The 12,925-nt window shown below is 38.4% G+C and overlaps 1 protein-coding gene and 1 long non-coding RNA gene across 2 annotated transcripts; one reads left to right on the top strand and one right to left on the bottom strand.

Moving 5' to 3' along the window:
- Positions 1 to 1,003: 1,003 nt before the first annotated feature.
- fabp3 (fatty acid binding protein 3, muscle and heart) lies at positions 1,004 to 4,911 on the bottom strand. Its single transcript, XM_007547624.2, has 4 exons — positions 4,735 to 4,911; positions 2,483 to 2,655; positions 1,525 to 1,626; positions 1,004 to 1,445 (listed from the first exon to the last, which is right to left on the bottom strand). Exons 1-4 carry the CDS (start codon positions 4,805 to 4,807, stop codon positions 1,392 to 1,394), a joined length of 402 nt encoding a protein of 133 aa, XP_007547686.1. The 5' UTR covers positions 4,808 to 4,911; the 3' UTR covers positions 1,004 to 1,391.
- Positions 4,912 to 4,969: 58 nt separating this feature from the next.
- On the top strand, positions 4,970 to 6,638 carry LOC103135059 (uncharacterized). Its single transcript, XR_475891.2, has 3 exons — positions 4,970 to 5,057; positions 5,930 to 6,072; positions 6,279 to 6,638. It is a non-coding gene; the product is annotated as an uncharacterized LOC103135059 (long non-coding RNA).
- Positions 6,639 to 12,925: the final 6,287 nt, after the last annotated feature.

Here is a 12,925-nt window from a genome sequence, read left to right on the forward strand (position 1 = left end):
GTTCAGTTGTTCCACCTATAATTAATGACACACATGTGTGGTGGACTAGTGATTACGTTGGTACACTGGTAGAAGAGAGAGACACCTTTGACTTGAATGTCACTGAAATTTTCAAAAAAGTGCATGTACATGTAATAAATTAGCCTAGGCTACTTACAGAAAAATGCAGCGGATATAAGATTTTCTTATACCCTGGAATATTTAGTGGCATTGAATTATTTTCTCTTAACTAGTATCCCACTGGAATCTGTTTATTTGACACCCTTTCTATATGACTAAACTTGGTCAAGGTTTTTTGTGATATCTTCAGTTTTGTTAGTTAGACTCAACTATAAAAATTTAACTATGACACAAACATCAAAGTCCAATGAAATATCCATGTTTATGATTAATTTTCATTAACTTCCAACAGTTTCCTCCGCAAACTGAAGACGTTCCTGCAACAGTTGTGGTTATCTTTGGTGGTGGCAGACAGGAGATGAACCATCTCCTTCCCTGCCCTTTTACCCCTTAACCCTGCATCCAGTTGGCTCTGAGTTATTACCACATGATCTGAGAGGGAGGGATACAAATTTAGACCTCACACCTAATATACAAATAGAGGACATAACGTTTCCCTCATCCTGGACGAACACTCTGACCAAACCTCTCCACACCAAGGGAAAATATACACACTCTGACATAGACACACAGGTTGTTTTTTTTAGGAGCTATAATTAACTTCAACTCCGGTACAGCCGATTGTGATGGAAACAGTGGTTGCATGCAGTACTTAGCTGTCAACTTTGAGATGTAACTAAGTATAGTTCACACTAGAGCCTTGTTGAGCAGGTTCAACAAGCGTTACATTTGTGTAATTAAGGACGCTATGACCTTGGAGGGAGCTGCTTTGTTAAAAATTAATTCATCCAACAGCAAGAGGAAAAAAGTGAATAACCTCTGCTTGACCTTTAAACAATGACTTAAAAAGCAGCCTGTATATTAAAGAATAGAAAAAGACTGATTTACCCGTTTGTCATTGTTGACTTTTATTTTGAACGTTTGAGATCACATTTTCAAATTCCAGAAATTTGCAAGGTTTTTTAAGCATCATGCAAAATACAGTATTTTTAATATGTATACATACATATATATAAAAACAAAAACAAATCAGCAGTTTTATTGAAAACAACAACAAATTATTGGAATTTATTCAGTGTTTTAGTAGAGGGACAAACAGAAAAAAGGAGAAGTTTACGGAACAGGCAAAGTCAAGGTCAACAGCAACAATAATACTGAAGGTACAGTAAAAGGGGACTAGCAGCCATACATGGCGTTTTCTTGGCCTCCTTACTACTGAGTAGTACAGAGTTTTGGGGCTTCAGCTGATGCAGTTCACTCCGTGGTGGGTTTTACTCGGCTTTCTCGTAGCGACGCATGCAAACCACGTCTCCGATTTTAAGTGTCTGTGGCAGAGAAATTAGAAGATTAAAATCTGAAAAAACACAACACATATACGTGTTAAATATATTGTATGATACCTACCAATGTGAGCTTGTTTCCGTCAACTTCCCTGACCAAACTGGTCTCTTTACCGTCCCACTTCTGTACGTGTACCAGCTTGCCGTCCTCTACTGTCACTAGGGACTTTGGGAGGAAAAAAAAAAAAAAAAAAGAGAGACATTTAATACATGGAAATATGGAAACATAAATAAAGCAACATGTAGTCACTTGCTTTACTTGAGCACTTAATGAACTAAACAGACTTGAGTGTCATTTTAGTCTAAGCAAAATAATAAAAAAAATGTATTATGCTGACATAAATTAAGGTAAATTTTTCAAGCATTAGCTATGTTTCCATCTCCCAATGAACCTTTGCATTAAAATTAACAAGTTATCATTAAAAAGACACGCCAGTTAAAACTACATAAGCTTGGCAAAATAAATTACTTTTAGTCTGACTAAAATTTTAGATTTAAAGTCTCTACATTAGCTGTGCTAAGCCAAAACGATGTATATGTATACATTTTTCTATTTATGCTAATATTACAAATTAACTTTTTACTTAAACTTTCCTTCTGTCCTGAAGGAAAAACTATACTTATGAAATACCTTAAATGTAAATCTTGTAAAGAATACTGTCTGCTAAAAATGAAAAACAATGTTAGCTAACGTTACCCGTGCTAAAAATTAAGCTCAAGTACATTTTAATTAATTGAACTTAAAGTCTTATCTTCAGATCTTTGTAGCCGACTTCCATCGTCATAGGAAAACCACAAACAGTGGGCAGAAAGTGTTTTGTTTCCCTATCCATCTTATTTTACAACAGTACTTATAAAAAGTTGCATCTGGCAACTTCAACGTTTCCTAAATTTGTAATTTCAGTATATTTTTCTAATGAGATCTATAATGTGCAACAGAAAAAAAAGTATTCATATCACATATATTTAAATTGTTAGCTTCTAGAGTCGATTACAGAACTGAAAAGCCTTTGACCTCTCACCTTGACCTTCCTGTCATCTGCGGTGGTCTCGTCAAACTCCTCTCCGACCTTAAAGGAAAGCTCCGTATTCTTAATACTGCTCTGGGTCTTCACGGTCACCGTGTCGCCATCCACAGAGATAATTGTGGTGGGTTTAGTCATGTTGCCTATCTTGCGTGTTGCAAAGCCCACACCTGAACAAAAACAGACAAATGCAATTCATCAAGGAAAGTAAAAAAAAACAAAAAACAAAAAAAAACAAAAAACATTTAAAATGCCTGAATACAGTTAGATTTGAGGCCGGCCTGCTAGTAATGCCAAGGCTGAAGGATTCTCCAGCCTGAATACCAATCTGCAAAGTTTATGTCAACAGTTTCCTGAAAACAATGATTTTTCATAGGGATTTTCAGAGGAATTAATGTGCACCTTTATATTTTTGCACAATCCCGTTACACTGCGCCATCCCACAGGGAACTATACTGGGCCCCCCTTCTGTCTTAGCATAGGGTGCTGCTGAAGTCAATCTTTAAAGATCAGAATATTTCCTTTCATGACAACATGCAAATTAAGCTTCTCCTAAAAGTAAAAAAGAAAACTCTTAAAAGGATTTAATCATGGCTGGATATAAACTTCCAGTGTTTCAATGTAAAAAAAAGAAGAAAGAAATATTTGGTAAATTAGATTTTCAAAGTAAAGTTGATAGCGCTAACTTTGTGCAGCTGAGTTTTTAATGAGTGACTTGTTTTAGGATGTACTTTATTTTCCCTTCTTAACAGAGATGTATTAATTTATCTTTGTTAAATTAATACAAAGATGGCAGGAGATATATTTTGATATTTTAGACCAGGGTAAAATGACTACATGCTAAAACCCAATAATTATGGGTGACTATTTAACAGCTAAATTGGCTTTAAAATTACACTTGGATAGCTGAAGCTCGTTCTGATGAAAAAGTCCAAAGTTAGGATTGGACGTTTTTAGGATCATATAAAAATCCAGAAGGCAGAGAGGAAAATATCCAAAACAAAAATTGAGAGTATGAAGCAATAGCTGTATCAGCTGTTGAAACATGTTCTCCCGAAACCAATTCTTTTTCCATTTACAGATGATTTAGAGAAAGTCGGTGGGATCTGTTGATACAAGGTTAAGGCAGAAGCTGTGAATTTGGCCCCTGGGTGCCTTCAAATGGCACAATCTGTAATCTTTATTTGACTACTATCAGGCCTGGAGCATGTTCTTTAAACACAGTGGGGTCCCATTGACCCGAGTTCCTGTCTGGACATGAGAGAGAGCAACTGATTACTGACTTGCCTCTCAGAACGGGTGTGTGTGAGCATGAGGGATAAAAGAAGTTTATGTGATTGGGTAATAATGACTCACACCCTACTATACCATAGTAGAAAACCTGATCTCAATAAGGCTTACAAACAAAAAAAACGTGTTTGTGGATGGACTTGACATAGCAAGATGAGTCATTGATCCAACAACTGGGGTCAAAGGGTCAAAAAGTCCCATGGTTTCTGAGCTGAAACAGAGAAGGCAGGTCAATGGTGGGAATCCTGTGAGGTCAAGGACCATCAATCTTCCTGACAAAGTCAAATAGCTCGTCACGGTTGTAAAATTCACTGCACCTGTTCCAGTACTGCATATGTGGAAGATTTTGCCGCCATGTTGTTATCCTGCAAACTCCATGATGTCGGAGTCATTTTCATATGCAACTCTCATCGTGGTGGCAAACAATGAGGAGCTTTTAGCTAGGGTCACACACATTATGCACAACTGTGTGTGTGTGTGTGTGTGTGTGTGGGCGCGCGCATGTGTGAAAGAATGAAAGAGAGAGAGACAGCTGCAGACCATTCATCGTCTTTACAGTTGGGGTTTTCTTTTCTGCACCAAAGGCGAACCCCTCCCTTACTCGCAGCTCTCTGGCCATGCGGTCCACCATTCTTCCTCCCCCTTTCTGGCTTTCCTCTTCTCCTGTTTGTTTTTTTTTCCCCTCCACACACCCACTCTTAAATCAAATCCCCCCCCCCTAATTATGCAATTAGGTTCCTCTCTCGTTTGATGTACCACAGTTATTTAATTTTACCCACGCTACCCATCCTCTCAGAGCGTTTAAAAGCTAAACGCAGATCTTTATCTTTCCGCGGCCTTTTCTCTTTTCCCGCATGTGTTCACGTGCAGCGCTTGCATCCTCTCCCGTTTCGCACGCATGCGCACACGCTCGTATTGAATAAACGTGCACCGGACGAAAACAGAGAAATCCTCCTTACCCAGCTCTTTCATGTAATCATCAAATTTTTCGCTCTCCTTCAGGTTCCACGTGCCCACGAAAGCCTCGACCATGTTTGCAGCTGCGCAGTGAAACGAGGACGCGAGCCTGTAAGAGGGTTAAAGCAGTCAGCGGCGAGGAAGAGGAGCGACGGAATGAGAGCGGAGGGACACAGAAAGAGGAGAGTTTATTCCGCAGCTCAGGCCTCTCTGCGATCTGACTGGTCGGCTGCAAACCGGCTGTTCGTGATGTCACCCGCCCGTGAAGAGCAGAGCAGGAAAGGAGGTGGAGACAGTGCGCTGCTTGATACTGCATGTGCATGAGGTGATTTCTTTCGATTTTTTATTTTTTTTACCCCCCTGTTATTTATGCATTTAATTTATAAAGTCACTCAACTCTGACGCAGTGGTTTATTTAATCAAACCGCAGCGGTAGTGTTGGAAGTATGAAAGAGAGGATCACAGAGAGCCATAAAGAAACCCAAGCTAGGGGAATAAAGGGGTTAAAGGATATGGGGGCAAGAGGGTCGATCATGAATAAGGCTTCACTGTTAGAGACACAGACGAGGGAAGAAAAAAAAAAAAAACAGATGGAGATTGAGCCCCTAGAAAAATGTCATGGCTGTCTTCTCAGATTCATTCTTGATCCTTCATTACTTGACAAATGTGTTTAATTCACATTTTTGTTGAATTGCATCCACAGATATCAGTGCGTTTTGTTGGATTGTATAGACCAACGAAATGCAGTGCATGGCTGGAAGGAAAAAGCACACTGCTATTCAACATTTTTTAAAGTAAAACCATTGAGAGTGTCACACATTTGTATTCACACCCCTTTACTCTGATACCCCTAAATAAAATCCTTCCTGAGATGTCAGTCAGTGAGTAAACCGAGTCTTAATTTATCCTGAGTATAAATACAAGTGTTCTGTCAAGGTTTCAGAGGTTTACATGCAGAATATTAATAAGCAAACAAGATGCAAAGAGAGCTTTAATAAGAAAACTGGTCAGAGTTTATATACAGAACATGTTAAGTAAGGGCTATAAAAAATTTGAGACAAGAGGGAAGCTTCAACTTCCAGCAGGATAATGGTCCTCAACATACTGGCATCGCTTTAATAATGGAAGGAGTTGGATCAAAGTATTTCTATGTGTCAAAACCCTGATCCAGATAAAAGAAAGATTTATTTTTCTCAGCTTCACCTTGTCTAGTCTGGCTGAGCTTGATCGATTTCTCGAAGAAGAATGGTCGACAATTTCAGACTCAGGATGCGCAAAGCTGACAGCAATAACTGCAACAAACGATGAATCTGATTGGCTCAGGGGAGCCGAACACAACGGTATGCCACACATTTTGGATTTCTTTTTTTGGGGGGGTCCGTTTCTTTATATGTTGCAATGAGGCCCTGTTCTGTTTGGTCTATCACATAAAGTCCACAGAGAGTTTTGGATCTAACGTCACAAAGTGGGAGAAGGTGGCGGTATGAATACTTTTTTTTTACCTGTAAGGGCATGACCAAAAGTGTTATTGTGTGTTTGTGTATAGACTTGGAAAGCCCAGGAATGCAGTGGCCTGTGGTGTTGAGGAGAGCTGTCATAAATATGAAGAAGATAGGGGCTCTGGAAGATTGGTGTTGCTATAGAGCTTGTTTTGCACCCACTACGTGTTTTTACTCTTGTGGAAGCAGGACGGTGCTATGGAAGTAATTATCTGTTAGGAAGAAATGGATACAAACTTCGAAGAAGTGGGCAGACCAGTTAGCAAAGCATGTCCATTATGTTCTGACGACATAGTCCTCCATGCAGTTGTCCTGGGTTTCACTCCTGGTATTGGGGCCATTTGCTGCATGTCTCTCTCTCTCTCTTTTTCTCTCTCCGCCCTGTTTCCTGTCAATATTTTTGTTCAATAAAGGCCTGGTGCCAAAAATATTTTTAAAAGATTTGCTCTCTCTGAACCAAAGTCAGTTTGTATGTGTCTCATGTCTGTCCTCTTAAACCACTTGAGGGAAGTAGCCTGGCCCTCTTAACGTCACGCTGTCTTGCTCAGGCTGAGGTTTAGCACCAAAATGAAGATTCACATCAATCTGCAGGCTTCCCTACAAACACGGTTGTTTATTGTATCCTAAATTACTACAACTCAACTGAACCCTGATTATTGGAGCTCTTCATCTTTGCTTTTCTTAGATTTGTGTTTCCCTTTCTAACCTAAACCAAATTATAACCCTAAAATCCCATTCAACCCTTCAGTCTGAATCTCTTTCTGATGAAATTTTTACCAGCAGCAGACTCACGGTCAGATGATCTCTAGAGGTTGTGCAACAATGACAGTAACTCCAATACCGCAGAGAGACGCACCAAAAGGGAATGGGGGTAAAAAAATAAATACATAAAAAAAAGTCAATAGTGAAAATTGTTACATCATCACATCACTCCATGTTATTTTGTCCACTACCCTTGCTGTCTCCTAGACTTGTTTTATTGCTGCAAGTGCGCTTAAAGTGACACGTATGTGTGTGTTTGACACAATGTGGCGTGAAGGAGCTTGATGGTTAATAAACAGGTGTGAGAGAGACGCATGAAAAAATCTGAGGAAGAGCGAGAGGAGGTGAAAGGTTGACATTACTGAGATCGGGGTTCTCAACTTTCAGTCGTCCTTTTAGGTTTTAAAAGTTCTACAACACTGAGCACAAAAACCTCCACGTAAAGTGTGTTCGGTTCAGATGTGCACTGCTGAATGAGTAGGCAACTATTTTTTTCTCGCAGTTTTGACATTAAAATATTTTCTGATTTAGGTCATTTGTGATTTGCTCAATAAAAGACTGAAATGTTAAGTTGCCTTTAGACATTTTTGCAAAAACCCAGGTGACGATAGTCTAAATTTGTAAGCTTAAACTGAATTAAGTGGGAAAGAAACTCATTAAAAAGGCTGCTTTTCCTTGTGGACTCCACATGAAAAATCCCAAGAAAAGCATCAAGAAGAGAACTGCGGACTTCAAAAAGGAGAAGGGTGCTCCATGCACTTGTTTAAATAATTAAATGGATGTATAACCAGGATAACAATTTCTCTCCAGAGAACCCCTTTTTTTCAGAAAATGGTTGAGCTGTGTGACCCAGAGACTGCAATAATTTGGTGCTAAAATACAAACTGGCCTACAGTGAAGAAAGTCTGCATTAGTTTGAAAGGCCGCTCAGTGAGGAGGAAGATATGGCCCTAAAAGCAACATAAAAAGTCACATGAACTCAGAGTCAAGGGCTTCCATTTCTGAAGACATATCCTGTGGTATGATGAAACTTAAACTTAAGTGTTGCTCCATGCTGACCATTGCTGCAATTAAAAAAAAAAACAAAACTGGGAACTTGTACAGACCTGGAAGCATCAGGTTGTGTCAGTGTTTTTCCACAGGACGGACTGTTGCATCTACAAAAAATATGACATAATAAGAGATGAAGATTATGTGGAAACAGCGGAAGTTAAACACAAATGGTGGATAATGACCATCGATGACAGCCAAATTAATTTGCAAACAAAGTCACTGTCATGGAGTGGTCAACCTTAAAGGTCTGATATTCATCCCATTGAAAATCCGACCTGAAAAGGTTTGTGGGAGCAATAGAGCCTTAAAATCTGACCCAGTTACATCGACTCTGTGAGGAGGAACAAGCCGAAATTACAGCAAGAAGAAATTTAGTTCAATTTCAATTCTGACAGTGAAAAAAAACTGTTGGCGTTCATTTATGCAGTGTATGCAAACATCTATTTTCTCTCTAAGTGTGTGCTACTGATGAATATAAATACATTTTCACCTTTCAGTTGACTCTAAATTTGACAAAAGTGGGTGGAATAAACATCCACGCTGCTTTAGTTAAAGTGAGCACGTTCTCAGGCTGTCAGTAGCTTCACGAATGTGTTTCAACATGTGTGTGGGTGTGTGTTTGATCTTTTGTCAATCGCATGACAAAGTACTTTGAGGTTACAGGCTGGCCTTAAGTCAAACTGAAATGGATTTTCTCCTGATGCCTTTGAATATCCTCTTTGTGAAAGGTTACTCACGGTGCATTCTGTGAACTTTGGCAATCTCACATAAGACATGGAAATTTATTGCTTTATGAGCGCTACCCGGTACGTGGAAAAACGCAGATAATGGGCTAAGATATACATTAACTAATGTAACGTACCGAGCTGTTTGTGACCACTGCAAGCCCCAGCGTATCAGCTTGTATTGAAACAGATATGCTCCACTTGAGCTGGGAGTACATGATAAAATATGCTTTTCTCTGCAGATTCCTGGTGAAACTGTTGGTTGTTGATGCGATTATAGCCGCCACATATGCGATAATCTTGCAATAAATGAAGATATAAACATAACCGTAATTATTTCACTGAGATTTTATGAAATATATATATATATATATATATATATATATATATATATATATATATATATATATGTATATATAGAAGGGTTATGAGAAATGGGAAGATTATTTGAGTTATGATGAAAAAGGGGTATGATTATACAAGTTAAACTTCCTGATACTCCTTTTCAGACTCACAGTCACCGAACATGTGGTGTATTTACATGTCCTTGAGTACGTATATTTGGTAGCAAGGTATTGCACTCTCTTAGAAAAATGTATGTTTCAGCATGTTGCCCCGCTGAAAGACGAACCTCCAGCAATGTCTCAGAGCTTGAGCTATTTTGCAAAGAAGGGTGGCCAACATTTTAGTGTCTTTGAGTACAGAACTGAAAGAGACAGACTCCTACAGATCTGCATCTGCAATGGGAGCTAAAGGAGGTTGTGCAAAAATATTTACCCAGAAAGGCTTAATGCAAATGAGTGTCACACTTCTTAGATTTTTATTTGTAAAGAAAATGGACTCATCTCCCATTTTGGTTTTATCCAGTACCTGAAATTACTCTATCAGAGAAAAACCCCTAAACAAAATACAAATAAGTTTATTGCTGTAATGTGAAGAAGTCAAGGGAGTAGCAAATATAATCCAGCAGAAACTCACATAGCATGTTTTGCCTTGAGCGCAGTAGGACTTCATCAAAGTCGCCTTTCGGCAGACACAGGCATAAAGCCAGGAAGGCCTTTCTTGCAGAAGGTTGCTGGATCCCTCAAGAGCCAAAGGAAGAGCATGGAGATCATACAACCAGGAATGTTGATATTCCTTCCAGATGTCTTACAGTTTTCCTGCGCATCTTTGTGGGACTGTGTAACACATGAGTGAGTTGACACCCTTTTCTAACACTAATTTATTTTCATGCTTTTTTTTTTCTTTTTAACCAAACATCCGTTGTCACTCTTCCTCCATGTGTCCATCTGGAGGTGAAGCAATTAAGAGAGTTAATTTCATCAATGAGGTTCAACGAGATGAACATCGTCATGTTTCTACATGGGTTGGATTGCATAATGAAAGTTTTAAACTGATGTTTATCCAAAGTGACTGAGTAGACCGCGCCCTGACGTAATCTTTTATTTATTGAGGAGTTTCATTTCTCATGTGAAATGCTTCCTCAGAACAAAAACAACCTAAGAGTTGGGCAGTACGAGGCTTACTGTAAAGCCACCCAATTGGTTAAAAGTTCATTTTATTAAAGTGCCTTGCAAACGTATTCATACTTCTCAAAGTTTTTGTTTTTTTTAATATGTTTTTCATGCTGCAAGCACATTCTTGAAGCTACAAATTATTCTTTAGAGGCCTATAGCTGGTTACTGTGAAGTGGTAGGACAAGGATTTCAAAACTGTTTTCAAATACAAACTCGAACACTGTAGGATGTATTTATATTTTTAGATTTTTGTATGTGAAATATTCCACTGTAACTCTGGCTTCATGATTAAGTTCCTACTGCTCTTGGAATTAGGTTTTGGCCATGACTGGGCCATTCAGGAAGATGATGCACTGACCTAAACTATTTTCTGTTTTCGCTGGCTGTTTTTTTTTAGGATTGTTCTCCTGCTGGAAAATTGACCTTTACCCCAATCTTTGGTATTTTACACCCTCTACCAGATTTTCTTGCAGGATTTTCCTTGCTTTTATCTTCATCCAACTTCCCAATGCTTCTTGTGACACTGTTTCTTATCTAATATTCTCTTAAAAACATTTAAATAGAGGTGATGTTGACTACAAAGCGAAACAAGTCTTATCGCCTCTATTTTGAACTGTGAGCACCACGGCGTTCCTGTATTTTGATGTATCACGCCTCATTTGGCTGTGACGTGGATGGTGCTTTTGAATCATGTTCTTCAAAAACGGCGCAGGTTCACTGAACATCTGATCCGTTCACACTCCTTTCTGTACCCTTGTGAAAGAGTAACTGCATAAACTGCTGCTTTAGTAAATGTCAAAAGTTAAATCTAAAGAGCCCATGATATACCAGGATGTCCTAACGGTATCCAAATCTTCAGTTTGGCAGTGTGGGTTGATGGAATATGCTATCTTTTCATGGTAGCACATGTTGGCTCAGTCAGGCTTAGCGCACTGTTTGTGTATCTGTGCTTTGTGTCACCTCAGAGAGGTTTAAGATTGCATTCCTTGATTTGCTTTGCAAATCCTCCAGGGAACCTGAAAAGATGGGGAAACAGAAAGAAGACAGTCACTCAAGGTTTTCCTGCCATTTGTTTTCTTTTCTTTTGTTTTATCTTTATTACACACACCATTCTTAGACGCAAACCTATGTAATACGTCTGCATACAAAAACTTTTAGCGCTTCCTGACATTCAGACTACAATTCCTTCCCAGATACGCCAGGCTCACTTACCCCCTCTGCTGGTGGTAAACTGGTAGTACAGTTTGTGTTTATACTTTGGCCGAACCTTTAAACTTCATAAAACATCAACTGCTGCAAAACGAGAATCACCAAACAGAATAAAACACATAAATGTGTAAGAAAAGATCAACATCATGTTAAATTAAAAAAAAAGAAGATTTTTTCCTTATTTGCAATATAATGTTAAAGTCTTTATAAATGTTCAAAAATAACAGTTTTGAACGTTATATTTCAGTAGTATGAATATGTGAAGCCGGAACCGGAGTTAAAACTTCCTGATCCAGCATCTGCAGTAGAGACGAAGGCCCCAGGGGGAAGGGTTCTGAAAGATCAACTGGACTCACACTCAGCAAAGCTTGTGTTTCACTGTGTGTGTTGTGTGTGTGTGTGTGTGTGTGTGTGTGTGTGTGTGTGTGTGTGTGTGTGTGTGTGTGCGTGTGTGTGTGTGCCAGACTATTAGATTCCATCAGTGAAACCATGGTAACTCACCCTGAAGCTGCCGCCAGCCCTTTTTGCCCACTGTCAGTGTGATTTTTCATTCTTTCTGAGACCCAGAGTTTTCTTTCAGCATAGACCTTACAACAGGTGTTACTGAGATGGCAGCCGCATTGTAGTGTTTCAGTGAATTATTGAAATTCACAGAGGTAAACAAACATGCAACACAATATGCTGTGTGGGTTTAAACCAAAGAAAGACGAATAAGCATTCATAGTTCTAAAACATCACTGACTTTACTCTGATTTTTCATTAATTTTGTTGTGACTTAAAAAAGTGAATAAATTAAAAAAGCTTGAATATGCATTGGTCAGTGTGAGATTTAACAGAAAAAGCAAACAAAAAAAATACACTGTTTCAGTGTACTAAATTGTAAATTGAATGGTATAAAATTATCTGTGTCCATCATTCTTGCATCTAAAAATATTTCCAAACATTTAACTTTCTTATTGGCGAAACAATGGTGTCAGACTTCTTTCAGCTAATGTTTTAAAACTCTGTTGTACCTTAATTTAAATAAGCATTATAGTCTAAGTATAAGACATGTTTTATTTTATTTTATTTTATTTTATTTTATTTTATTTTATTTTATTTTATTTATTTATACAATTATCATTCCTGAAATAAGAAAGGAGAAAAATATTTGAAATATTTTTCAGGATCTTAAATTCATTCAAATGTCTTATAATTCCTAAATATGATCGACATATTTGTTTTCCTCCTCCTTATTTAAATAATAAGCCGCAAACTTGCATTTCCTGTTATATGTCCGTCTACATAAATCAAACACGGTTCAATTTTTTGACTTGCATCCAAGTTGAGACTATACGAAAGTAAAGGCATAGGAGCGCTGCTATGGAGTGAAAATAGTCCATACGCTTTTCTTCTCGTTAGTGTCAAGTTGAGGAAATACAGAAAAAA

Source organism: Poecilia formosa, unplaced genomic scaffold (genome assembly GCF_000485575.1).
Source record: "Poecilia formosa unplaced genomic scaffold, Poecilia_formosa-5.1.2 Scaffold21, whole genome shotgun sequence".
NCBI lineage: Eukaryota > Metazoa > Chordata > Actinopteri > Cyprinodontiformes > Poeciliidae > Poecilia > Poecilia formosa.